This window comes from Mobula hypostoma, chromosome X1 (assembly GCF_963921235.1).
Source record: "Mobula hypostoma chromosome X1, sMobHyp1.1, whole genome shotgun sequence".
In the NCBI taxonomy this organism is placed as follows: Eukaryota; Metazoa; Chordata; class Chondrichthyes; order Myliobatiformes; family Myliobatidae; genus Mobula; species Mobula hypostoma.
The window spans coordinates 38,341,855-38,365,268 of NC_086128.1; the positions used below are offsets into that span (position 1 = coordinate 38,341,855).

At 36.8% G+C, this 23,414-nt stretch overlaps 1 protein-coding gene across 1 annotated transcript in view; it reads left to right on the forward strand.

Annotated features, from left to right (window-relative positions):
* The window catches only part of dhx8 (DEAH (Asp-Glu-Ala-His) box polypeptide 8), a 70,225-nt gene that overhangs the window by 11,123 nt on the left and 35,688 nt on the right, over nucleotides 1–23,414 (forward strand). The window contains exons 5-13 of the mRNA XM_063038067.1: nucleotides 10,966–11,069; nucleotides 14,176–14,511; nucleotides 15,598–15,742; nucleotides 15,925–16,128; nucleotides 16,948–17,035; nucleotides 17,802–17,899; nucleotides 18,516–18,663; nucleotides 21,306–21,487; nucleotides 22,082–22,276. Coding sequence (XP_062894137.1) covers nucleotides 10,966–11,069; nucleotides 14,176–14,511; nucleotides 15,598–15,742; nucleotides 15,925–16,128; nucleotides 16,948–17,035; nucleotides 17,802–17,899; nucleotides 18,516–18,663; nucleotides 21,306–21,487; nucleotides 22,082–22,276 — 1,500 coding nt within the window. The remainder of the gene's footprint in view (nucleotides 1–10,965; nucleotides 11,070–14,175; nucleotides 14,512–15,597; nucleotides 15,743–15,924; nucleotides 16,129–16,947; nucleotides 17,036–17,801; nucleotides 17,900–18,515; nucleotides 18,664–21,305; nucleotides 21,488–22,081; nucleotides 22,277–23,414) is intronic.

The window sequence follows — 23,414 nt, forward strand, 5'->3', positions numbered from 1 at the left end:
TTTTAGATAAGTTAGACTTCCCTCAGATTTCACAGGATATGTCTTCTTTATTAGATACTTCCATTACAATGGATGAGATTAAGAATGTTATTTTTTCTATGAATCTGGGGAAAGCTCCTGGCCCTGATGGGTTTACCGTTGAATTTTATAAATGTTTTGCTTCTTTATTGATTCCTTGGCTCTGTAGGGTTTTTGAGGCTTCTTTGAAACTTGGTAAACTTCCTGAATCTTTTAATAGAGCATCAATTTCTCTAATACTAAAGAAGGATAAAGACCCTGCTCAATGTGCATCTTATAGACCAATATCTTTATTAAATGTTGATTCTAAAGTTTTTTCTAAGTTATTAGCAAATAGACTAGAAAAAGTACTTCCTTCTATTATTTCGGAAGACCAAACGGGTTTTATTAAAGGTCGTTACTCTTTTTATAATATTCGTACATTGTTAAATATCGTTTATACTCCCTCACAAAATGTTCCTGAGTGTGTTATTTCTTTAGATGCCGAGAAAGCTTTTGATAGAGTAGAATGGCCTTATTTATTTAAGATGCTTGAAATGTTTAATTTTAGCTTGAAATTTATATCCTGGATTAAACTGTTATATCATTCCCCTGTAGCCTCGGTTCGTACTAACTCTTTAAACTCACCTTTTTTTCCTCTCTTTCGTGGTACTCGACAAGGCTGTCCTCTTAGTCCCCTATTATTTGATATTGCATTAGAACCTCTTGCAATTGCTATTCGAGAATCTTCAAATATTACTGGGATAACTCGGGGATTAAAGTCCCATAAATTATCACTCTATGCTGATGATTTACTTTTATATATTTCTAATCCTGAGAAATCCATTCCTGCTGTTTTAGAGTTATTAGCACAATTTGGTCTTTTCTCAGGTTATAAATTAAATCTTAGTAAGAGTGAACTTTTTCCGATTAATAAACATCTTCCCTTATATTATAAATTTCCATTTAAATTGATTAATAATTACTTTTCATATCTTGGGATTAAAATTACTTGTAAATACAAAGATTTATTTAAGACTAACTTTTTACCATTAATAGACCATATTACTCAACTTTCATCTAAATGGTTTCCCTTATATTTAACTTTGATTGGTCGTATTAATGCAGTTAAGATGTTTTTTTTGCCAAAATTTTTATATGTGTTTCAGGCATTACCAATTTTCGTTCCAAAATCTTTTTTTGATAAAGTTGACTCTAAAATTTCTTCATTTATTTGGCAGAATAAGAATCCGAGACTGGGTAAAATACATTTACAGAAAGCTAAGAGAGATGGAGGTTTAGCATTACCTAACTTTAGATTCTATTATTGGGCTATTAATATTCGACATATGAAATTTTGGTTACTTGACCAGGATATACTATCTATTCCTAAATGGGTAGCATTGGAATTACAATCTGTTCAGGGTTATACACTTGGTTCTATTTTAGGCTCCTCTCTCCCTTTTGATTCGAAACGTCTTAAGCAGGTCTCTAACCCGATAGTTAAATATGCTTTGCGCATTTGGTTTCAATTCAGAAAATTTTTTGATCTTAATAAATTCGGGTTAGCGATTCCTATTTTAGGTAACATATTTTTTCCTCCCTCTTTTACGGATCGCGCTTTTCAAACTTGGAAGACTAAGGGTATTTTACGGTTTTTGGATTTATTTTTAGATGGTTCCCTTATGTCTTTTGAACAATTATCTAATAAATATAACTTATCAAGAATACATTTTTTTAGATATTTACAAGTTAGAAATTTCCTAAGTACTATACTTTCTTCCTTTCCAATGCTTCCTCCTACATATATTTTAGATTCGATAATTAACCTTAATCCATGTCAGAAAGGTGCATCGGCTATGATTTATAATATTATTATGAAACTTAGGAAAGCTCCATTTGATAAGATTAGGGTAGATTGGGAACAGGAATTGGGGCTTACCATTTCTGTGGATGATTGGGGGCAGATTTTACAATTAGTTAATACTTCCTCTATTTGTGCTAAACATTCCCTAATTCAATTTAAAGTGGTTCATAGAGCACATATGTCCAAAGATAAGTTAGCGCGTTTTTACTCGCATATTAATCCTTTCTGTGATAGATGTTCGGGGCAGATAGCCTCTTTAACTCATATGTTTTGGTCTTGCCCTACTTTGGAAACTTTTTGGAGAGATATTTTCAATATTATTTCTAAGGTATTAAATATAGATATCTCTCCTCACCCTATTACTGCTATCTTTGGACTACCTAAAATTTCTAGTAATCTTTCCCCTTCAGCCCGTAGAATGATTGCATTTCTTACTTTAATGGCGAAAAGATGTATTTTACAACATTGGAAAGAGCTTAATGCTCCAACTACCTTTTTTTGGTTTTCTCAGACGATTTTATGTTTGAATTTGGAGAAAATTAGAAGTAACCTTTATGATTCTTCATTTAAATTTGAACAGATTTGGGGACCTTTTATTCGATATTTTCATTTAATGTAATATTTACCCTTCTTGTTTTTTTTTCACTGTTTTTAATGGAGGTCGGGATTGAGGACGTGATTTTAAGTTTAACTCTGTTTGGTTTCAAGTTAGCCCATTGCTTTGCCTTGCTTTTAGTTAGCTGCACGGTGGGTTTTTTTTTTGGGGGTTTTTTTTTCTTTTTTTTTCCATTGATATATATAAAATTTAGTACACTATTATGTTATCTTGGTTTCTTATGTTTGTAGTATTTGTTTTTGGTATTGATATCTTTTGGAATTTTATTATACTTTAACATTGTATTAATGTTTATATGGCTTACCTTTTTTGTATACTTACTCAATAAAAAGATTTAAAAAGAAAGAAAGAAAGGAACGCTCTGCCTTAGCGGGGGAAATATGGGACAAGGGCAGTCCCGTGTGGTACAAACCAATTTAGCCCAATATACGGGATGTCCTGGCAAATACGGGACATTTGACAACCCTATGTTCAAGTTCAACGGTGCCTGACAGGGAATGAGGAAAGGTAAAGCTGACTCATATCGTTTCCTCACAGCCCGGTAGCACATGCTTTGCGGCCCGTTACCGGTCCGCAGCCCGGTGGTTGGGGACCGCTGAAATAGCAAAATCCTTCACCTTCCTTGTTCCTCGCTTTCATAAAATTGTTCATAAGCCTGACAACAGCAGATTTCATCCTAGCAGTCTTGAACCCAATAATTCAGCTTTTGTCTTTGACGGACCCAAATCTCTGGCCAAGTCATTTAACTTAGATTGAGCTATCAGATGAGGCTCACTGGATATAAAGTGTTCGAAATCTGTATCAGTGTCATTTTCCATTCCTGGCTTCTGCATCATGGCATCTTCTTCTGCCTCCTCTAGACTCCATGTCTCTGGTGGCTTCAGTACAGCAAGGCTGTTGCTATGTGGTACAGGTCTCATGACCGTAGGGAGATTGGCGTATTCAATGAATCTCTTTTTTCCCTTTTTGAATTTTTTTTTAAGTTTCAGATTAATATACATAACAATACTAATGATACAAAGAGATCGGTATAACATTGATAATGGTTAACATATACAAACATAATTCGAGTAAAATATATAATTCAAACTTCCCAATCTCTAAGTAATTGAAGATTACTTAGAATTTTATAAAGAACCCCCTAAACTAAAAAATACAAAACATATCTGGGATGTCCTATTCCTTCGGATGAGAACATTATTTGTCATTAACTCTACTCCTCCATAGATAAACAAAAGATTATTTAAAAAAAGGGTTCTGAAAGGGAGAGCTTACATCATATGAAAATGTTAAATAAACGGTCTCCAGCTTTCTTCAAATTTAACTGAGGAATCACCCATACCACACCTTATTTTTTCCAGGTTTTAACATAATATAGTTTGAGAAAACCATTGAAAAGTAGTAGGAGGATCAGAATTTTTCCATTTAAGTAAGATGGATCTTTTAGCTATTAGTGTAACAAATGCAATCAAACAGCAAGCTGAAAAGGATAAATTACCAACATCTGTCACTGGTAATCCGAAAATTGCAGTCATAGGGTGAGATTTTAAATTAATATGCAAAACTGTTGAAATAATATCAAAAATATCTTTACAATATTTATCTAAAAGAGGGCAAGACCAAAACGTATGTGTTAGAGAGGGCACCTCAGAATTACATCTGTCACACACAGGATTTATATGTCGGTAAAAACGAACTAATTTATCCTTAGACATATGAGCCCTATGGACTATTTTAAATTGTATCAGTGTATGTCTAGCACATATTGAGGAAGTATTAACTAGTTGAAGAATTTTCTCCCATTTCTCTATAGGTAAGGATACATGAAGTTCTCTTTCCCATTCATTTTTTTATTTTATCAGATGTACGTAGATGTATTTTCGTAATTAAATCATACAAACTTGCTATTAAGCGCTTCTGATAGGGATTTAAACCTAAATTTTTTCTGTAATACTAGTTGGGTGAAATATTGGAAAGTTAGGTAAAATACCATTCAAAAAAACTTCTAATCTGCAGATATTGAAAAAATGTGAACTAGGCAACTTGTATTAGATAATTGTTCAAACGACATGAAACATTATCCATGGATAAATCACGAAAGCATGCTATTCCCCTCGTTTTCCATAAGGAAAAAACTTGATCAATTCTAGAAGGTTGAAAGAAAAAATTAGATATAATAGGACTAGATAAAATAAATTCATTCAATCCAAAAAAATTGTGAAATTGAAACCATATTCGTATTGTATGTTTAATTATTGGATTAATTATTTGTTTATTCAGTTTGGTTAATGCAAAGGGGAGCAAAGCTCCTAAAATAGAAGCTAATGAGAACTCCTGCTCAGACTCACCCTCCAGGTTCACCCATCGTGGACAATGAGTTTCATCCCAATCTTGTGTCCAAAACATTAATTATCAGATATTAATTGCCCAATAACAAAATCTAAAATTCAGCAATGCTAAACCACCGTCCTTTTTTGATTTCTGTAGATATTTCTTACTCAATCTAGGATTTTTATTCTGCCATATATATGAAGAAATTTTAGAATCAATAATATCAAAAAAGGATTTAGAGATTAAAAATTGGTACCATTTGAAATAAATACAGAAATTTAGGTAAAACAGCCATTTTAATAGCATTAATTCGACCAATCAATGATAAGGACAGTGGGGACCATTTAGTAAACAATTGTTTAACATGGTCAATTAAGGGTAGAAAGTTAACTTTAAATAGATCTTTATTTTTTTTTAGTAATTTGGCACCCAAATAAGTGAAATAATCAGTAATTAATTCAAATGGTAATAGTCTATAAATTGGAACTTGCATATTTAATGGAAAAAGCTCACTCTTATTAAGATTTAGTTTATAACCAGAAAAACTACTAAACTGAGCTAGTAGTGATAAAACTGCAGGGATGGATTTCTCTGGGTTCGAGATATATAGTAACAAGTCATTTGCATACAATGATACCTTATGTATCTCCTTCTCACGAATAATTCCAAATATATTGGATGAATCACGAAAGGCAATTGCCAAGTGTTCCAGAGCTATATCAAATAATAAAGGACTTAACGGACAGCCCTGTCTAGTACCTCTGAAAAGCCTAAAAAAGGGGGATCTCTGAATATTGGTAACTACGGAGGCCAAAGGTGAATGATATATTAATTCAATCCAAGAAATAAATTTTAAGCTAAAGTTGAATCTCTCAAGCATATTAAATAAATATTTCCATTCAACTCTGTCAAATGCCTTCTCGGCGTTGAGCGAAATAACACATTCTGGGACTTTAGATGAAGGAGCATATACAATATTCATTAATCTCCTAACATTGAAATACGAAAAGCGATCTTTAGTAAATCCTGGTCTGATCATCAGAAATAATTTGTGGCAGTACCTTTCCCAATCTATATGCTACTATTTTAGAAAAAAAATTTGGAATCTGTATTCAACAAAGATATAGGTCTATATGATGCACAATCTGTAAGGTCTTTATCTTTTTTAGGAATTAAAGAAATGGATGCTTCATAAGAGGATTGTGGTAATTTACCTACAAGTAAGGCATCCTTAAAAATTTTACATAGCCATGGTGAAAGTAAATTTGAAAAAGATTTATAAAATTCTACTGTAAATCCATCCAAGCCTGGTACTTTCCAGTATTCATTGCAAAAATTGCTTTCTTAATATAATTTTCCATAATGGATGCAGCTAGTTCTAAGCGTTCATTAAGTGGTAATTTCGGAATGTTCAATTTCTTTAAAAATTCATGCATAATGGTAGACTCTTCAGGAAATTCCGATTGATATAGAGAGGTATAAAAGTTTTGAAAAGATTTATTAATTTCGTCATGATCAACCGTCAAGGTACCATCCCGTTTAGAAACTTTACTAATCAAACGTTTAGCCGAAGCAGCTTTCAGTTGGTCTGCCAATAATTTACCCGATTTATCACCATGTATATAAAATTGACTCTTAGTATTAAGTAATTGATTTTCAATTGGGGAAGTTAGTAGCAAATTATGTTGTATCTGAAGTTCAACCTTCTTTTTATAGAGTTCTAAATTAGGAGCAACAGAATACTTTCAATCAGTTTCTTTAATCTTTTCAACCAATGTACATATTTCATTATTAATTCATTTTTTCAATCCAGCAGAATATGAAATAATTTGCCCACGATAAAGTATCCCACAATATTCCACTGGAGATTTCATCCGTAGAATTAGTTGAAAAGAAAAAATCAATCTGTTCTTTAATAAAATTGGTAATAGTCAGTATTTGGTGCATAAAGATTACCCAAAACAACTTTTTGGTATTGCTTTGCACTGTTGTAACTATATGTTATAATTATGTGGTTTTTGTCAGTCTTTTTAGTCTTGGTTTGTCTTGTGTTTCTGTGATATCATTCTGGAAGAACATTGTATCATTTCTTAATGCATGCATTGCTAAATGACAATAAAAGAGGACTGCGTGTCCTCATAATCTAATCTAATCTAAAGTAAGCCAGTAATTAGCAAAGATCTACCATTTGGGTCTGAAATTGTTTCATAATGAACAAATGAAATCGAGGAGTCTATAAAAATAGAGACTCCTTTTACCTTAGATTGTGAATTAGAATGAAACTGTTGGTCCTTCCAAAACCTAAAAAAAGCTGATTATCCACCCTCCGCACATGAATCTCCTGAGCAAAGATAATTTGAGCATTCAGTCTACGAAAGACATTAAAAATCTTCTTCTGTTTAATCGGATGATTCAAACCATTTACATTCCATGAAACAAAATTAATATCATTATCCATTTACTACAATAAGCCAAATGGTATGCAAAGGGTTAACCTTACTGCACAGGAAACCCATGACTCAGGAAGAGGAAAAAGGTTAAAGAGGAACTGGAATCTACGACACTTCAGACATATTTGCAGTTTTAGAACATCCCAATTGGAAAATACTAATCTAAGAGGAATACCATCCTCTACCCACCAAGCCCGAAAAAAAAACGCAACTGGCCACAGCCAGCCAGTACGCTAACTAATCCCAAATACATTACCCCCAACTCTCATGAAGATGTAACTCCAAATGGAAGGAATGTAATAAACCACCCACAGACAAAATATTGAGAGAAATACCAAGAAAAGGACAAAACAAATATTGAGAAAAAAGAACCCAGTCATTGCGAGACATTTTGAAAGGCAAAATCTTGAAAAATGAAACAAATACAATCTTACTAATATTTCAAAAAAAAACAATCTGTTGCCAAGTCAAAATGTTAAAGGAAAAGTTAAAAATACTTACATAAAATAATAAGAGAAAAGAAATCTTAACATAAAAGCATAATAAACATCTATACTCCAAAAAAGATACAGGTATAATCCAACCAAGAATGAGAATTCCTGAACTTTAAAGGCAAATCTACACATTAATTTTAAACTAATAGACAACTACATTCAAACATGAGAAAGCAGTAACTTTATTAAACAGTTGAAGATTAGTCAAGCTCTTCAAGAAATTGACGTGCCTCCGTCACTGATTTTAAACCATTTACGTGATTTATCTGGCAAAACAACCCTTAAACGCGCAGGATATAATAACGCAGGATGTAACTACTTTTGGTATAATTCAGACATGACCGACTTAAAAAGAGACCTCTCTTGTAACAACTCTGAACTAAAATCTTCCACCAAACGAAATTTGAGATCCCCATGCTCAATGACTCCTTTCCTACGTGCAACTTGAATTAACTGCTCCTTAGTATGCACATAGTGGAATCGTAGAACAACTGCTCTGGGTTTTAAATCTTTCGGAGGTTTAACCCTTAACGAGCGATGAGCGCGGTCTAGTATGGGGGGGGACGGTTAGAAAACACTTCAGTACCGAATACCTCCATTAAAAATTGAGCAAAAAACTTAGTGGGAGCACCACTATCAGCATCCTCACGAAGTCCTATAATCCGTAGATTCTGTCTGCAACTACGATTTTCCAGGTCAATGATCTTGGCTTATTATCGTTCCAGTGTTTGAGTGGTCAAGAGTACCTTCTTTTCCAGTGAGCTTGATCCACGGTCTCTTTGTCTGCCATTTTCATCAAGATCCGAAATTAGTTGTTGCTTTTCATTCTCACATTTAATTACTCCGAGTTGATCTTCAATATTACTTAACTTTATCTCGAGATTAGAAAATCTTTTATCAAATTTATCAAGTTTGTCATCCAAAAGCTTGGATATAACTTTGAAAGTCAGTTGTGCCTGTTTATGCTGTTTAGACTGTTTAGGGTCGCCTTCTTCTCCTCCATTTCCATTGTCGGCTTCCTCGCTCTCGGTTAGTGTCTTTTTCCCTCTGGTTGTCATTTCCAAGAATTGAAAGTCAAAATTCAAGCATACAAAAATAACGTAAACACTTCAATGTGAATACTAAACAGGTGGTAAATAAATGAAAAAAAGAACGGAGCAAAGTCAAGTGCGACTTACTCCATCTAGTGCTTCAAGAGAGTCCGAATCACTTGTTTTTAGCAGAGAAACCAGACACGCTGGTCAGACAGAAGTAGCAGTCTGTCACATGATCCTTCTGTTCTCACCATATCATTGGGACAGCAAACGGTGTTGCTTTCCGAAATACCTCTGTGCCAAGCTCTAAGATTGACAGCACATGTTGTGCAACAAATGTGAGGAACTCAGGCTTTGTCTTGGTCGCCAAATTTACACCCAAAGTTAGAGCTCATAGACTTCCTTAATAAGAGGAGTCATGCCTTATCTTTGAGATTTGAGTGTATACTTGCCACAAATATAACAGAAAGTATCGCGGCTGTTGCAACATTGGTGAGACATTTTACTATCACAAATACTCCTGAAAATGCAATTCTTTTATTATAATGAGTACTCACAATATGCAATGCACGTCAATGTGATCGCAGATATATATGCAAACGCAATGCATAGAACAGTGTGTGTGTTATGCTTTTGTAGCCTTTCTAAGACCTGTCCTGCCATGCAGCATCTGCCCTGCCTAAGCATGCCTGGACAAGATAGAAAACTTTTCAGCTTGCATTGTGGGCAACATTTTAATTGACTTGAATCATGAATTGAAATAACAAATACAGGATTTTTGCAAAATGGTGCATGAGATTAGATTATGAGGACACGCAGTCCTCTTTTATTGTCATTTAGTAATGCATGCATTAAGAAATGATACAATGTTTTTCCAGAATGATATCACAGAGACACATGACAAACCAAGAATGAAAAACTGACAAAAACCACATAGTTATAACATGTAGTTACAACAGTGCAAAGCAATACCGTAATTTGATAAGAACAGACCATGGGCACGGTAAAATCACAGAGTCTCTCGAAATTCCCATCATCTCATGCAGACGGTGAACCTCCAGCGCCGCAAACTTGCCGATGCAGCATCCCGGAAGCATCTGACCACAGTCCGACTCCGAGTCCGTCCGAAAACTCCGAGCCTCTGTCCAGCTCCCCGACACCGATGCACCGAGCACCATCTCTGCTGAGCGTTTCGACCCCGGCCCCGGCAACAGGCGATACGCAAAGCCGAGGATTCGGGGCCTTTGTTTCCAGAGATTCTTGATCGCGCAGTAGCAGCGGCAGCAAAGCAGGCATTTCAGAAGTCTCTCCAGATGTTCCTCTGTGCTTCTTCACGTCTGTCCCCATCAAATCAGGATTGTGCATGGCATCCTACTTCACAGATACGATATCAATTTGGAATAGCCGCACGCACTGCGTCGCGCTGCCATCTTCTCCTCCCTCCTGATTGTTTGGAAATTTCATGGTATTTTCATGATCAGCAGCCCATAAGATACACCTAAAAATATTCAGGAAGCAAAATCTTTGTTCTCCAGTGATTCAAAGTGGATGGGATTAGTATCTGAAAGAGAAAAGGCATGAACATTTTCGGGGTGCCCTTTCACCAGATTAGAGTTCTGATTTGAAACAGTTTGCAATTCCTTACTTAGTGCACTGATCTCATTCTCACACTCAACAATGTGGACATCTCAAGTATTTTGAAGGAGTTGTTGGAATATTTGTAATATTTATGAATATTATAGTATTGCAATACTATTAGATTTACAAAGATGTTATTTTTGGTCAGTGCATTTGAATAATTTTGACTTTTTTAGGTTTTTATCTTGGCATCACTGTAGGTACATTTAACTAATTACCATTTATATTGTGAAATAAAAATCATTTTCTATGACTTGAGATAGGACTCTTTCATGATCTATTACTGTAGACGTCAAGTGATTGTCTTTTTGAGTGGCCATCAACTAAATCATTTGAAATACGTGCATCTCATGATATTCTATCAATTTAATTGCAACCCACCTAATTGCGTCCAAACAGCACAATATTCCATATTAATCTTAGAAGGGTGTACCCCATTGGAGATCTTGAATTATTTTGCATTTGAGGCCCAATCAGGTGCTGCATGGCTTTTAAAAAGTCTTTTTGAAAAAATCTAAACTTACTCTTTGTTTTGCAGACTTCACTGGATGAAGATGATTTGAAAGTGGCTGCAGATGCATTGAAGGAACTTGAAGCCTTGATGCCATCAAAAAATGATATTAAAAAGAGTAGCAAAAACGGGTACTTTTACAGTGTCCTATTAAGCACATTTTATAATCTGCTTTTTTTTAATAGACTAGGAATAGATACCAAATGATGTGTAATAAGTGGTCCCAACTAAAAAGTCTGGGGTCTGTTTACTCATCTGTATTGAGTTATCTTACAAAACCAAGCCAATTTCCCTTCACCACAATTTTCACCTGGTTCAACCTGTTCTCACATTGAAGTTTCTCTTTTAAATTTACTCCCTTCAAATCAAAGTTAATAGCTATTGCACAGAAAAAATAACTACAATGACAGGCAGGACAGAAGTAGCAACTTGTTGAGAAAGAGTACCCAAAGCATATCTGGAACTTTCTTTTAAAATTAAGCCATCTAAGTAGGATTGAAATGTGTATGGTGGGAAGACTTGGCAGAAAAAAGAAAATAAAGAAAAGTCCAAGCGTTATTTCAGAGGGTATATAAATTGATGGTAGGATACTGTTCAAGTCAATAAAAGGTTAACTTTGGCAGCCATTTGACAGTTTTTACTTTTAATGAGTTATTGAAATATTGAACTCGAAAGAGCAGGACAGGCCCTTCAGTCACCATATCTGAGTTGAATCTGATGCCAAATTAAACTAATCTCATCTGCCTGCACAGGATTCATATCCCTCTAGCCCCTGCATAGTCACATGCCTATCTGAAAGTCTCTTGAATGCCACTATTGTATCTCCTTCCACCACTAGTCCCTGCAGCCCATTCTAGGCACCTATTTGTGTAAATAAAAGAAAACATGCTTTGCATTTCCCCCTTAAACTTTCCCCCTCTGATTCTATAAAACTATGCCCTCTAGTACTTGGTCTGTTTATGTTTGTGTCTGTCATCATTTTATAAACTTCTATCAGGTCTCTCCTCAACCTTCACTGCAGAGAAAACAGCCCAAGTTTGTTCAACCTCTCCTTACAGCTCATACTTTCTAATCCAGGCAACATCCTGCTAAACCCCTTGGATACTCTTTCCAAAGCCTCCATGTCCCCTGTCATGGGGCAACCAGAAATGCGTGCAGTACTGCAAGTGTGGTCTAACCAAAGTTTTATGAGACTACAGTATGCCTCCCTGACTCTTGAACTCCAAGCACGAGGAATTCTGCAGAGGGCAAGCATGCCATGTATTCTTTACCACCCTATCCTTTTGTGTTACCATTTTCAGGGAGCAATATACATCAATGCTGTTAAGTATCCTGCCATTTACTATGTACTTTCCCCTTGCATTTGATTTTCAAAAGTGCAATGTCTCACGCTTCCCAAATTCAAAGCTGCAAAGAGATGGCATGGCAGGATGGTGGGTATCTTTCATCTGCTGTTTCTTTGCCCTTAACTGTAACTAATCGATATCCTGTATCCTTTGACCTTCAATGTCTGCAAATCCACCAATTTTCTTGTCTTACTTTCTGGCCCATCTACATTTTTGTTCAAGATGTTTGTATATCTCATTTACAGAGGACCCAGTATGGATCCCTGCAAAACACCACTGGTCATAGACCTCCAGCCAGAATAACACCCCTGCAGCACAATACTCTTGTCTTCTCTGGGCAAGTCATTTCTGAATCCAAATTGCCTGGTCACAGTTAGATCCCATGAATCTTAATTTTCTTTATCAACCTATCATGTGGGACCTTGTCAAATACCCTACTAAGATCCCCACATAAACATCCACAGCCCTATCCTCATCAATTATCTTCATTACTAACTCAAAGAAAAGCCTCAGTGATGTTTATAAGGCATGACCTGTCCCACACAAAGCCATGCTAACTGTCTCTAAACAGACCATGTTCCTCCACATGGGAATAACTCCTACCTCTAAGAATCTTTAATAGCTTTACAACCACTGGTATGAGGCCTAAAATTTCCTGGATTATCCACATTTCTCCTCTCAAGCAAAGGAATAATATTGGTATTGTGGAATAGAATTTCTTGGTGAGCAGTTGATGCAATCAATCTGGAATCTTCTGGTATTACTGGGGTGACTTTAAAACGTAAGTGCATTCTACCACAGAACCAATGGGTCAAGTGTCAGCCCTGTGTCATAAATTTCCATGTAAGTATGGGCAACTCTAAATTGGAACTACTTAGATGTGTGGACCATGGGCCCTTGCTGGTTCAAAGAACATTTATTATCTAAGTATATATGCTGTATACAACCTTGAGACTTGTCTTCTTGTAGGCTGCTGTAAAATGAAGAAACACAGTAGAATCCAGGAAATACCCCACACAACAAAAACTGTCAAGCATCCAGTGTGCGAAAAAAAGAGCAAATCATGTAAACAATTTAAAAAAATGTAAAGTAAACAAATAATACACAACATAAATTGCAGAATCCCTGAAATTGACTTCACAACCATGGAGTCAGTTCAGCACTGCAGGCAATGCAGGAGCCCGATTGCTGCAAGAGGCAATTTAAGTGCTGAGGCGAGTAAAGCCTCACAGAGTAGAGATCTGAACATCAGTTCGTCCTTCACCTTTGTCTGGCTCGGCGCATAGTTCTGCTCAACATCAGTTTGTTTTTTGCTCTCAGGCCTGGGCCTCACTGCTTCAATCTGGCTCAAAGTCCACCCAGCAATGGCTGCTGCGGCCATACCTGCAATCTGAAGAGTTCAGTTCGCCGAATCCTTCAGGAAAAACGCAAAAACAGCAGCTCGTGCAGATGGCTTAAAAAGCACAACTCCCAAAGGGAAATCACAGGCTGCGGATCGCAGTGATCGTAGTCCAGAGAAAGTATACTTAGTAGAATAGTTAAAGATTTTTTGCTGCCTGCAAAATGTCGCCATGTCTTGCCAGCGCCAGCTTTGTCAATTGATATATTAAGCAGAATGCGACCAGTAACACTGGTTAAACTAGCTAATGTAATGACAGTTTACCATCATAAATATTAGATGGTAATCTCAGACCTACTCCAAGAGGACATTAATTAGACTGATAAGCTACCCTTAAACTGGATTTGTAGTTGATATTCAGGTCAGCAATATGAAAGAACAAATATATTTCTGCCTTTCTCATGATTCTCTTCAAATAATTTTCTTTGTCCGGTGAAATATTGTCATGATTTATTTCAAGTTTGTAAAAGTAGAATTGTTTCTCATTTGTAGCTCTAATGAAAAAGTAAAGAAAAAGAAAAGGAGTCGCAGTCATAGTAGAGACAGAGACCGGGACCGGGACCGGAAGCGTCATCGCAGGTCGAGGTCCAGATCACACTCGAGAGACCGAAACAAAGGTAAATTCAGCAGGAGATCCAGAAGCAGGAGTCGGAGCCCAAGCCGAGATCATAAGGAACGTTTCAGAACTAGAGAAAAGAGCTGTGAGAAAAGGAAAGAAAGATACGTCGACAGGCCTCCACCTGAAGAACCATCTGTTGGTGAAATATACAACGGCAAAGTCACCAGTATCATGCAGTTTGGATGTTTTGTACAGCTGGAAGGTTTAAGGTATAGTAAGCGGCAGGTAGTGTAAGAAGTCATTGCAATAGTGTGAACACTTGAGAAATTGGGTTTGAGTGATATGAGTGTAATTGTTCAAATTAAGAACTTCAGATATGCTGTGAACTGTTTGACTATGTTGATATTAGGTAAATGGCATTTCAAGGCACGTGTCATAAATTTCCTTTTGCATCAGCTTCCTGCATGCGAATAAAAATTCCCAAATCTCCTTCAGTGTTTTAATTTCTGTCAAATAGTTTCTTACAGTTATTGCTGCAAGGAGGAGTGTTTTCCCTTTCATGTATACTGCTCAGCCAATGCTTCCAAGTTCTGGATGGTGAAAGGAGATATCCAGATGTGCTTAGAACAAAAGGCTTGTTCTTCCCTTGAAAAATAATACCCAAGCTGTCTCCTCATTTGTTTAAAAGGATTATTTAAGTTATAGAAGAAAAATATTTTTGGGATAATAATAGACAATTATTTAAGTATTTTGAAATTGAAATTTGTAACTAAGTCTTTAGAGCTGAGCTTTGTGTTCTTCCAATTTTGTAAGTTTACAAGGCTCAAGTCTGCACAATATTAATTTTTATTTATGATAGTTTCTTGGGGAAACCATTGCTTTGCATTCTGTAGGTAGAAGGAAACAAAGTATGTCATACTTTGACTCAAGTGCAACAGGAAATGATTGAAGCCTATTTCTCTACCATGTATTAAAACATTTGTTAAGATTATTACTGGGAAATGGTGCCCTGGATTCTATGTACCTTGGAGCATGATTTGAATTCATATGATATTGTAATATAATTCCGTGTAGAATTTGTCTCTAAAATTTTAATACTATTACTGATTTTATGGAAATTCTTAAATGAAAATTGCAAACCTGTCTATTGATTATATTTTTTTTATCTGTGTTTTTCTTGGATGTTTCAGATACCAACCGTTCCTCAGGTGTGTTTCAATGTATTAACTGTTTTAAGAAATGTAGAGCTTACATTATTATTTCAAAATACATCATTCACCATGTAAGTAGAATTATGTGTAGTTATTCTGGTCAACTTACCAGTAATTTTTTTTTCATTGCACTTTTCTTTTCAGAAAACGATGGGAAGGCTTGGTGCACATATCCGAGCTCCGACGAGAGGGGCGTGTAGCCAATGTTGCTGATGTTGTTAGCAAAGGTCAAAGAGTAAAGATTAAAGTGTTATCATTCACTGGGTCCAAAACAAGCTTAAGTATGAAGGTAATTATTTGCAATTTTCAATTAAGATTTTTGAATATTTAAACAAAGTTCAAAACTGGTTTAAGTTTGACCCATGCCAGAGTTGGGCAGGGGATTGAAAAGACTAACTTTCAGTTTGAAGTCCAAGACGATATAATTTCTGCTTTGATCTTAAAATTTTCTGGTTTAATCTGGCTCATTAGGATGTGGATCAGGAGACTGGAGAGGATCTAAATCCAAACCGACGGCGTAATGTTGGAGGTGAAAGCAATGAGGAAGCTGCCATGAGGAACCCTGACAGACCTAGTAACTTGTCATTGGTGAACACTCCCGAGGTAGAGGATGATGTATTGGAGCGCAAACGTCTCACAAAAATCTCCGATCCAGAGAAATGGGAAATTAAGCAGGTAGGACCCTGTTCAGAGATTAACCTATCAAATGGCAGACGTAACATTTTTTTTAAGCTCAGTTTGAGCTGGTGTTTCCGAGGTGATTGATTAACCTGAATAAAGTGTCAGTAAAGTTCCTATATTTGTATATTCCTATCATTGGGAAGCACTATGCTAACCTATTAGATCCATAGGGCTGAATTGGATAGGACCCTCATTGCCACCTGAAACCTCTACATGGATGCAGAGGCTGAGTGTGGCTGACTCTTGAGGTGTAACAAGGTCATGGCAGAAAATAAACCATTAATGGCATAGTGCTGAGGCCTTGTCTCTGGGACACTGCACAACCTTCAATAAAAGAAAAGCTGGCCTCAAGTTCTTGCCTCCTGTGAAAGCTGTAAAGTTCAAATATATCATAAGTTCAGAAACCTATGAAAAGATAAAATTACTGTAATTTTTTAAATGCAAAAAAAAATTAATTACTTTCTATTTTCACTGAATTTTCAGGCCAGGAGGCACTATAAGTGGGATCTCCATTTCTGTGCCAGGTTGGGCTGGGAGAGGAACTGGGAGGTAGATTTCTTATTGGTGGTGGATACTGCTAACAAGATGGGGCTCCATTGTTTGACTCCAGCAGTGGAGCAGTGAAGGATGCACTGGGATCTGTTAATAAGCACATCTATTTGAGTGAGTCTGTTAAAGTTTGGGAGTGACAGAATGCCATTGTTTTCTTCGGAAACAGGCTGCAAGCAGCAAAGTTTAACCATTGTGTTTTTAAGGACCAATTACATTTGAAGGTTAGATTGCTTCTATAATATTTTTCTCCTTATATTTCAGATGATTGCAGCAAATGTAATCTCCAAGGAAGAGTATCCAGACTTTGATGAAGAAACGGGTATCCTGCCTAAAGTTGATGATGAAGAAGGTATGCACCATTTTTCACTTTACAGCATGAAAAATGTACACTAATTGTTAAATCACTTTTTCGTCTTTGCTTACTTCGTGCTTGGGTTTCATCACAATGAATTTACAGCTATGCCTTCAGCTGCTTGGGTCTTATATTCTGGAATTCTCTCCCTAAATCAGATCTGTCTGACCCACGGTCTCTGTTGTGTCTCCTCAATCTTAAGCCAACGTAACCTCCAATAGCTTTAAAGGGGGTGCTGTGCCTCCTTTTAAGATACTGTGTAAGATTTATCTGTGTATAATAACATTTATATGCCATGATGTTCAATTGTGTTTGTAAATGTTTCTGTTAAGTGCTTTGACTTACTGTATTTAAAGCACCTTTTCTCAATCAAAGTTGCTGATGGTTATGTTGGTGTGTTCTCACTCCTGTAAAATTCATTGTTACATTTCTAACTTTTTATTCATGATTTTATTTTTAAAGGTTGCCTTTTAACTTATAAGCAAGCTTTTGGCTCTTCATTGTACAAGAGGCATTTTGTACAAACTGAGTTTCAATCAATTTTGTGCTATGGTAGATCATGACACATACAAGGAAGAACATGGGAATTAGACACTGGATTTCCCAAGTAACGATAAGATCCTTCTGAATAGATCAGTGTAGAAGAAGCAACTTAATCAATAGGATGCCAACATTTACATTCAAAATCAAATCTTAAAAATCTACTTGCCTTTTATTTTGGGGAGCTCTGAAACATTGCGTGATTGTCTGTACTATTTTTCAGATGAAGACTTGGAAATAGAGCTTGTAGAAGAAGAGCCGCCATTCCTCAGAGGGCATACCAAGCAGAGCATGGACATGAGTCCTGTTAAGATAGTAAAGGTATGCAGAGCAATTAAATCCAGAAACTCACATTTATACATATATGCTTCAAATAGAATTTGCAAAATGTTTTTAAACTTCCACTCCTTTTGAAGCATTTTGCTGCTTATTTTTAATGTAATAAATTAGAAATTAATCCACACTTTTATCATTGAGGCATGAATGTTCCTATGCTTTTAATTGTGACAATTCTGTAAGTGCTATTTTGTTTGTGAGGTTATGCATTATTTGCAAAGAAATTCTGAACTCATTTGAATTTGGAAACTACAAGTGCTGTATTTAAAAACAATTCAGTCAAAGTTTCAGAGTATTCCTGATTGTAAAATTAATTTTTGCAGAGGTGTAGGTAATGATGACAAAGTGAGATTATTTCCTGAAATGCATTTTCTGGCACAATTTGTATGAAAAGTTTCAAACCTCAGTTGTTTGTTCTGTTGATGAAGGGCCTTTGATCTGAAACATTACCTCTGTTTCCCATTCCAAAGATATTACCTGACATGCATTTTCTTGTTTTTATTTGAGGTTTCTATTCTCTTCATTTCTTTGAAATTCACATTTGTTTGGTACTATGAATGTTTTCTTTAATTGCTAACCTGCTGGTTTATATTTGATTTAGAACCCTGATGGCTCTCTGTCTCAGGCTGCCATGATGCAGAGTGCTTTGGCTAAGGAAAGGCGGGAAATGAAACAAGCACAGCGAGAGGCAGAAATGGATTCGATCCCAATGGGACTCAATAAACATTGGGTTGATCCACTACCTGATGGTATGCTGATGGCTAAAATATTTTCCTTGCGCTGAGGATAGGGATAGAAAAATATTGATTATAAGTTGTGACTTCTGCTGATCCTGTATTTCAGTAATTGATAACGTAGTGTTTAAATGGTTTTCTGGCCTTAAGTTACTATTGGGAGAATTATTAAAATATTGTAGATTTTATTCTTTTTGTGTTTTTATCTGCTCAAAGTGGGAATCCAAATAAAAATAGGGTTTAATATCACTGGCATACTGTATGCCATGAACTTTGTTGTTTTCCAGTAGCAGTACACGTAAAATATTTTTTATATATACTTATTGTAATTTAATTAAATAGTGCAAAAAGAGAGCAAAAAACCCCCCCCAAAAAAATAGTGAGGTAGTGTTCATGGGTTCAATGTCCATTCAGAAACCTGATAATGGAGGGGAAGAAACTGTTCCTGAAACTTCAGGCTCCTGTACCACCACCTTGATGGTAACAATGAAAAGAGGGCACGTCTTGGGTGAAGGGCGTCCTTAATGATGGATGCCACGTTCTTGAGTCATCGCCTATTGAACATATGTTTGATGCAAGTGCCCATGGTGGAAGTGGCTGAATTTGCAACTTTGTGCAGCTGTTTCCGATCTTTTGTAGTGGTCCCTCCATACCAGACAGTAATGCAACCAGTTGGAATGCCCTCCACGGTGTTTCTGTGGAACTTTGCAAAAGTCATTGGTGGCATACCAAGTCTCCTCAAACTCCTAATGAAGTATAGTGGCTATCCTGCCTTTTTTATAATTGCATCAATATGTTAGGCCCAGAATAAATCTTCAGAGATGTTGACACCCAGGAATTTGAAATGATCACCCTTTCCACTGCTAATCCCTCGATGAGATCTGGTGTGCATTCCCTCAACTGCCCCTTCCTGAAGTCCACAATTAATTCCTTGGTCTCACTGATATTGAGTGAAAGGTTGTTGTTGTGACAACCAGCTGATGTAACTTGCTCCTGTACACCTCGTCAGCTTTTTGATGCAGGGATTAGAATCTTTTATGCCACTTATCAAATTATCAAAGGTGAAGTCACAGGACAAAGCACTGGTACTTGGTATTAGTAATCTACCTCTCTCCATTGCCTCAGTCCTAAATCTTTTGCAAAAATTGTTTATGCTTTTCCTGAAGTGGTTAGTTATTGCAAATATTATGGCAATTTTGTGACCTGACTAGAAACCAGCTGTACACTTTTCGATTTATACTTTATACTTTATTGTCGCCAAACAAATGATACTAGAGCATACAACCATCACAGCGATATTTGATTCTGCGCTTTGCGCTCCCTGGAGTACAAATCGATAGTAAATATTAAAAATTTAAATTATAAATCATAAATAGAAAATAAAAAAGGGAAAGTAAGGTGCAAAAAAACCGAGAAGCAGGTCCGGATATTTGGAGGGTACGGCCCAGATCCGGGTCAGGATCCGGTCAGCAGTCGGAAAGAAGCTGTTCCCAAATCTGGCTGTACGAGTCTTCAAGCTCCTGAGCCTTCTCCCGGAGGGAAGAGGGACGAAAAGTGTGTTGACTGGGTGGGTTGTGTCCTTGATTATCCTGGCAGCACTGCTCCAACAGCGTGCGGTGTAAAGTGAGTCCAAGGACGGAAGGTTGGTTTGTGTGATGTGCTGGGCAGTGTTCACGATCTTCTGCAGCTTCTTCCGGTCTTGGACAGGACAACTTCCATACCAGGTTGTGATGCACCCTAGAAGAATGCTTTCTACGGTGTATCTATAAAAATTAGTGAGGGTTTTAGGGGACAGGCCAAATTTCTTTAGCTTTCTCAGGAAGTAAAGGCGCTGATGGGCCTTCTTGGCAGTGGACTCTGCTTGGTTGGACCAAGTCAGGTCATTTGTGATATTGACCCCGAGGAACTTAAAGCTTTTGACCTGTTTCACTTGCGCACCACCGATGTAAATGGGGTCGTGCGGTCCACTACTTCTTCTGAAGTCAACGACCAATTCCTTCATCTTGCTGACATTGAGGGTTAGGTTATTGTCTTCGCACCATGCCACCAGGTTCTTAATTTCCTCTCTGTACTCAAATTCATCATTACCCGAAATACGGCCTACAATTGTGGTGTCATCAGCAAACTTATATATTGAGTTTGATGGAAACTTGGCTACGCAATCATGGGTGTACAGTGAGTACAGCAGGGGGCTGAGTACATAGCCTTGTGGGGCACCAGTGCTCAGAGTGATTGTAGAGGAGAGCTTGTCCCCTATTTTTATAGCCTGGGTCCTGTCTGTGAGGAAGTTGAAGATCCAGCTGCAGATCTGATTGCTAAGGCCCAGGTTCCGGAGCTTAGGAATCAGTTTATTTGGAACGATGGCATTAAAGGCAGAGCTGTAGTCAATGAAAAGGAGCCTTACGTATGCGTCTTTATTCTCCAGGTGTTCTAAGGAGGAATGTAGGGCCAGAGAGATGGCATCTGCCGTTGTGGAGGAATATCTATGCTTAGAAATTTGATTGGATTTGAACTCTTGATTGCTATTGCAAAAAGAAGTACCTTGCTCGCTAAAACTTTTGCTTTTCCCTTTCTCTAAATAAAATTTCATTTTAATGTGTGAGTGAAGTAAATTATCACAGTTGCACTAGGTATAAAATGATGGTCTTTATTTCTAGTTGATGGCCGACAGATTGCAGCAAACATGAGAGGCATAGGAATGATGCCGCAAGACATACCTGAGTGGAAAAAGCATGCCTTTGGAGGGAACAAAGCATCTTATGGACGTAAAACCCAATTGTCAATTCTTGAGCAGAGAGAGAGCCTACCAATCTACAGACTTAAGGAGCAGTTGGTTCAGGTATAACATTTGCAATCTATCACATAAATCTATGTATTTTCAAATGTCATCTTACATTGTGTGAAAATATTGCAATGAAATGTTTGATTAAAAAAGAAATTCCTTGTCAACAGGTTTAGTAATTGCTGTAGCACCAAAGAATCTGTTGCTCTAGATTCCAGCATCTACAGTCCTTTTTGTCTCTACTGCCTTTGATTGCTGTAATTGCAGGCCACCAGGCGGTGCTACAGCTTTACATCCCTGGATGATGTTGCTCTTCTCCCTATATGAGTAGCAGACCCATTAAATCCATTAAAAAATAAATTAATAACATTTTTTTTCCAGGGCTTGTTATACTTAGGAGCATATTATTAATTGAAAGACTGAATATTTGGTCTGATTAAAGCCAGAACAATATTAATTTTAACATTTTCAATGTACAACTGGTTAGTTATCTATCTGTAATCTATCTATTTGGTAAACAAAATATATTGCTTGATTTATCCTCTTGAAGCCTGGCACACAACAGGATGTTCCTATATGGGGCACCTTTTCTGATAAAAATCCTTTTGGAAAACAATGTTTTTGGTAATGAAATGTTTTTCTCTTTTGTAGGCTGTGCATGACAATCAAGTCCTGATTGTGATCGGGGAGACTGGTTCTGGTAAGACCACGCAGATAACCCAGTACTTGGCAGAGGCAGGATATACGACCCGAGGCAAGATTGGGTGCACACAACCAAGACGTGTGGCTGCAATGTCAGTTGCCAAAAGAGTGTCGGAAGAGTATGGTTGCTGCTTGGGTCAAGAGGTAAGCTGAAATCATCTGTCTATGTTAAAATCTGAACTTTCATAAGTTACTAGATGTTACCATTTTTAATGGTTAGCCAGTTATTGTCATTTGTGGTTACTAAGATAAATTGCTTTCAGACTTAATGCTCTAATAGTGTCTCCTTTTTCACATTATCGACAATTTTTTAAAGTATAAACAATAATATATTTTAAACACATGATTCTGCAGACGCTGGAAATCTTAAAACAGTTTTTCTTAAAGATAATACATTATCACTTCTATAAAAATTACCAAAAGTTAACTTCACCAAAATCCTCCACAATCTGGCTTGGCATATCTATCACTATACCATTACAATCACACCTGTGGATCTTTCCTGGTTCAGTGAAAATGCTGAAGAGCATGTTTGGAACGGCACCAGGTATACCCAAAAAAAATGATGCAAGTCAGGTGAGTCTGCAAGTCTGCATGCTGAACAGCAGAGGGAAGCAATCCACAATCGAAGTTTTTCTCAGTTGCTTAACCACACTGATCAAAACAGTCGACACAGCCCGCAAAACTCCTCATTCTCACTGCAAAACACACTCAGCCAATCAAGACAAAAAAATACTTGTAGTAAAAATGAATAATTCAAATAAAACAGTTGCACACAACATTGCATCACTAACACATAAGCAATCACCAAATAATTACTGGCAAAACACTGACTGTCCGTCTCATTAAGGCATAACATGAACAGTGTAGTCAGTCATACGGTGTGATTCTTGTTGCATACTGTGTATGATGCCAGAGATAGGACATTTAGTCCATTAGTGTAAATATGATTTGAACTCCAATCATGGGTAAGCATTGAAGGGCCATCAAAATAAGATGCAAGAATGAAAACGTACATACACTTTTCACTGTAATCTTAGTCATTTACTATCTGTCATTACATGAAAGTCGAAGACAAAATTGCTCACATCTTGGGGGAAAAAATCATACATCTCTGGATAACAGAAATGCAGTGAGATAATGGTCACCATTGATCTATTCTTTCCCTAATGTTGGACCACGTGCTTTCATCAACATCACAGAATGTGCTCCCCAGTGATGCAGTAGGGGAAATGCCTAATCCAGCCCTGGCAGTTTGACAGGGTGATCATCTGACAAGCCT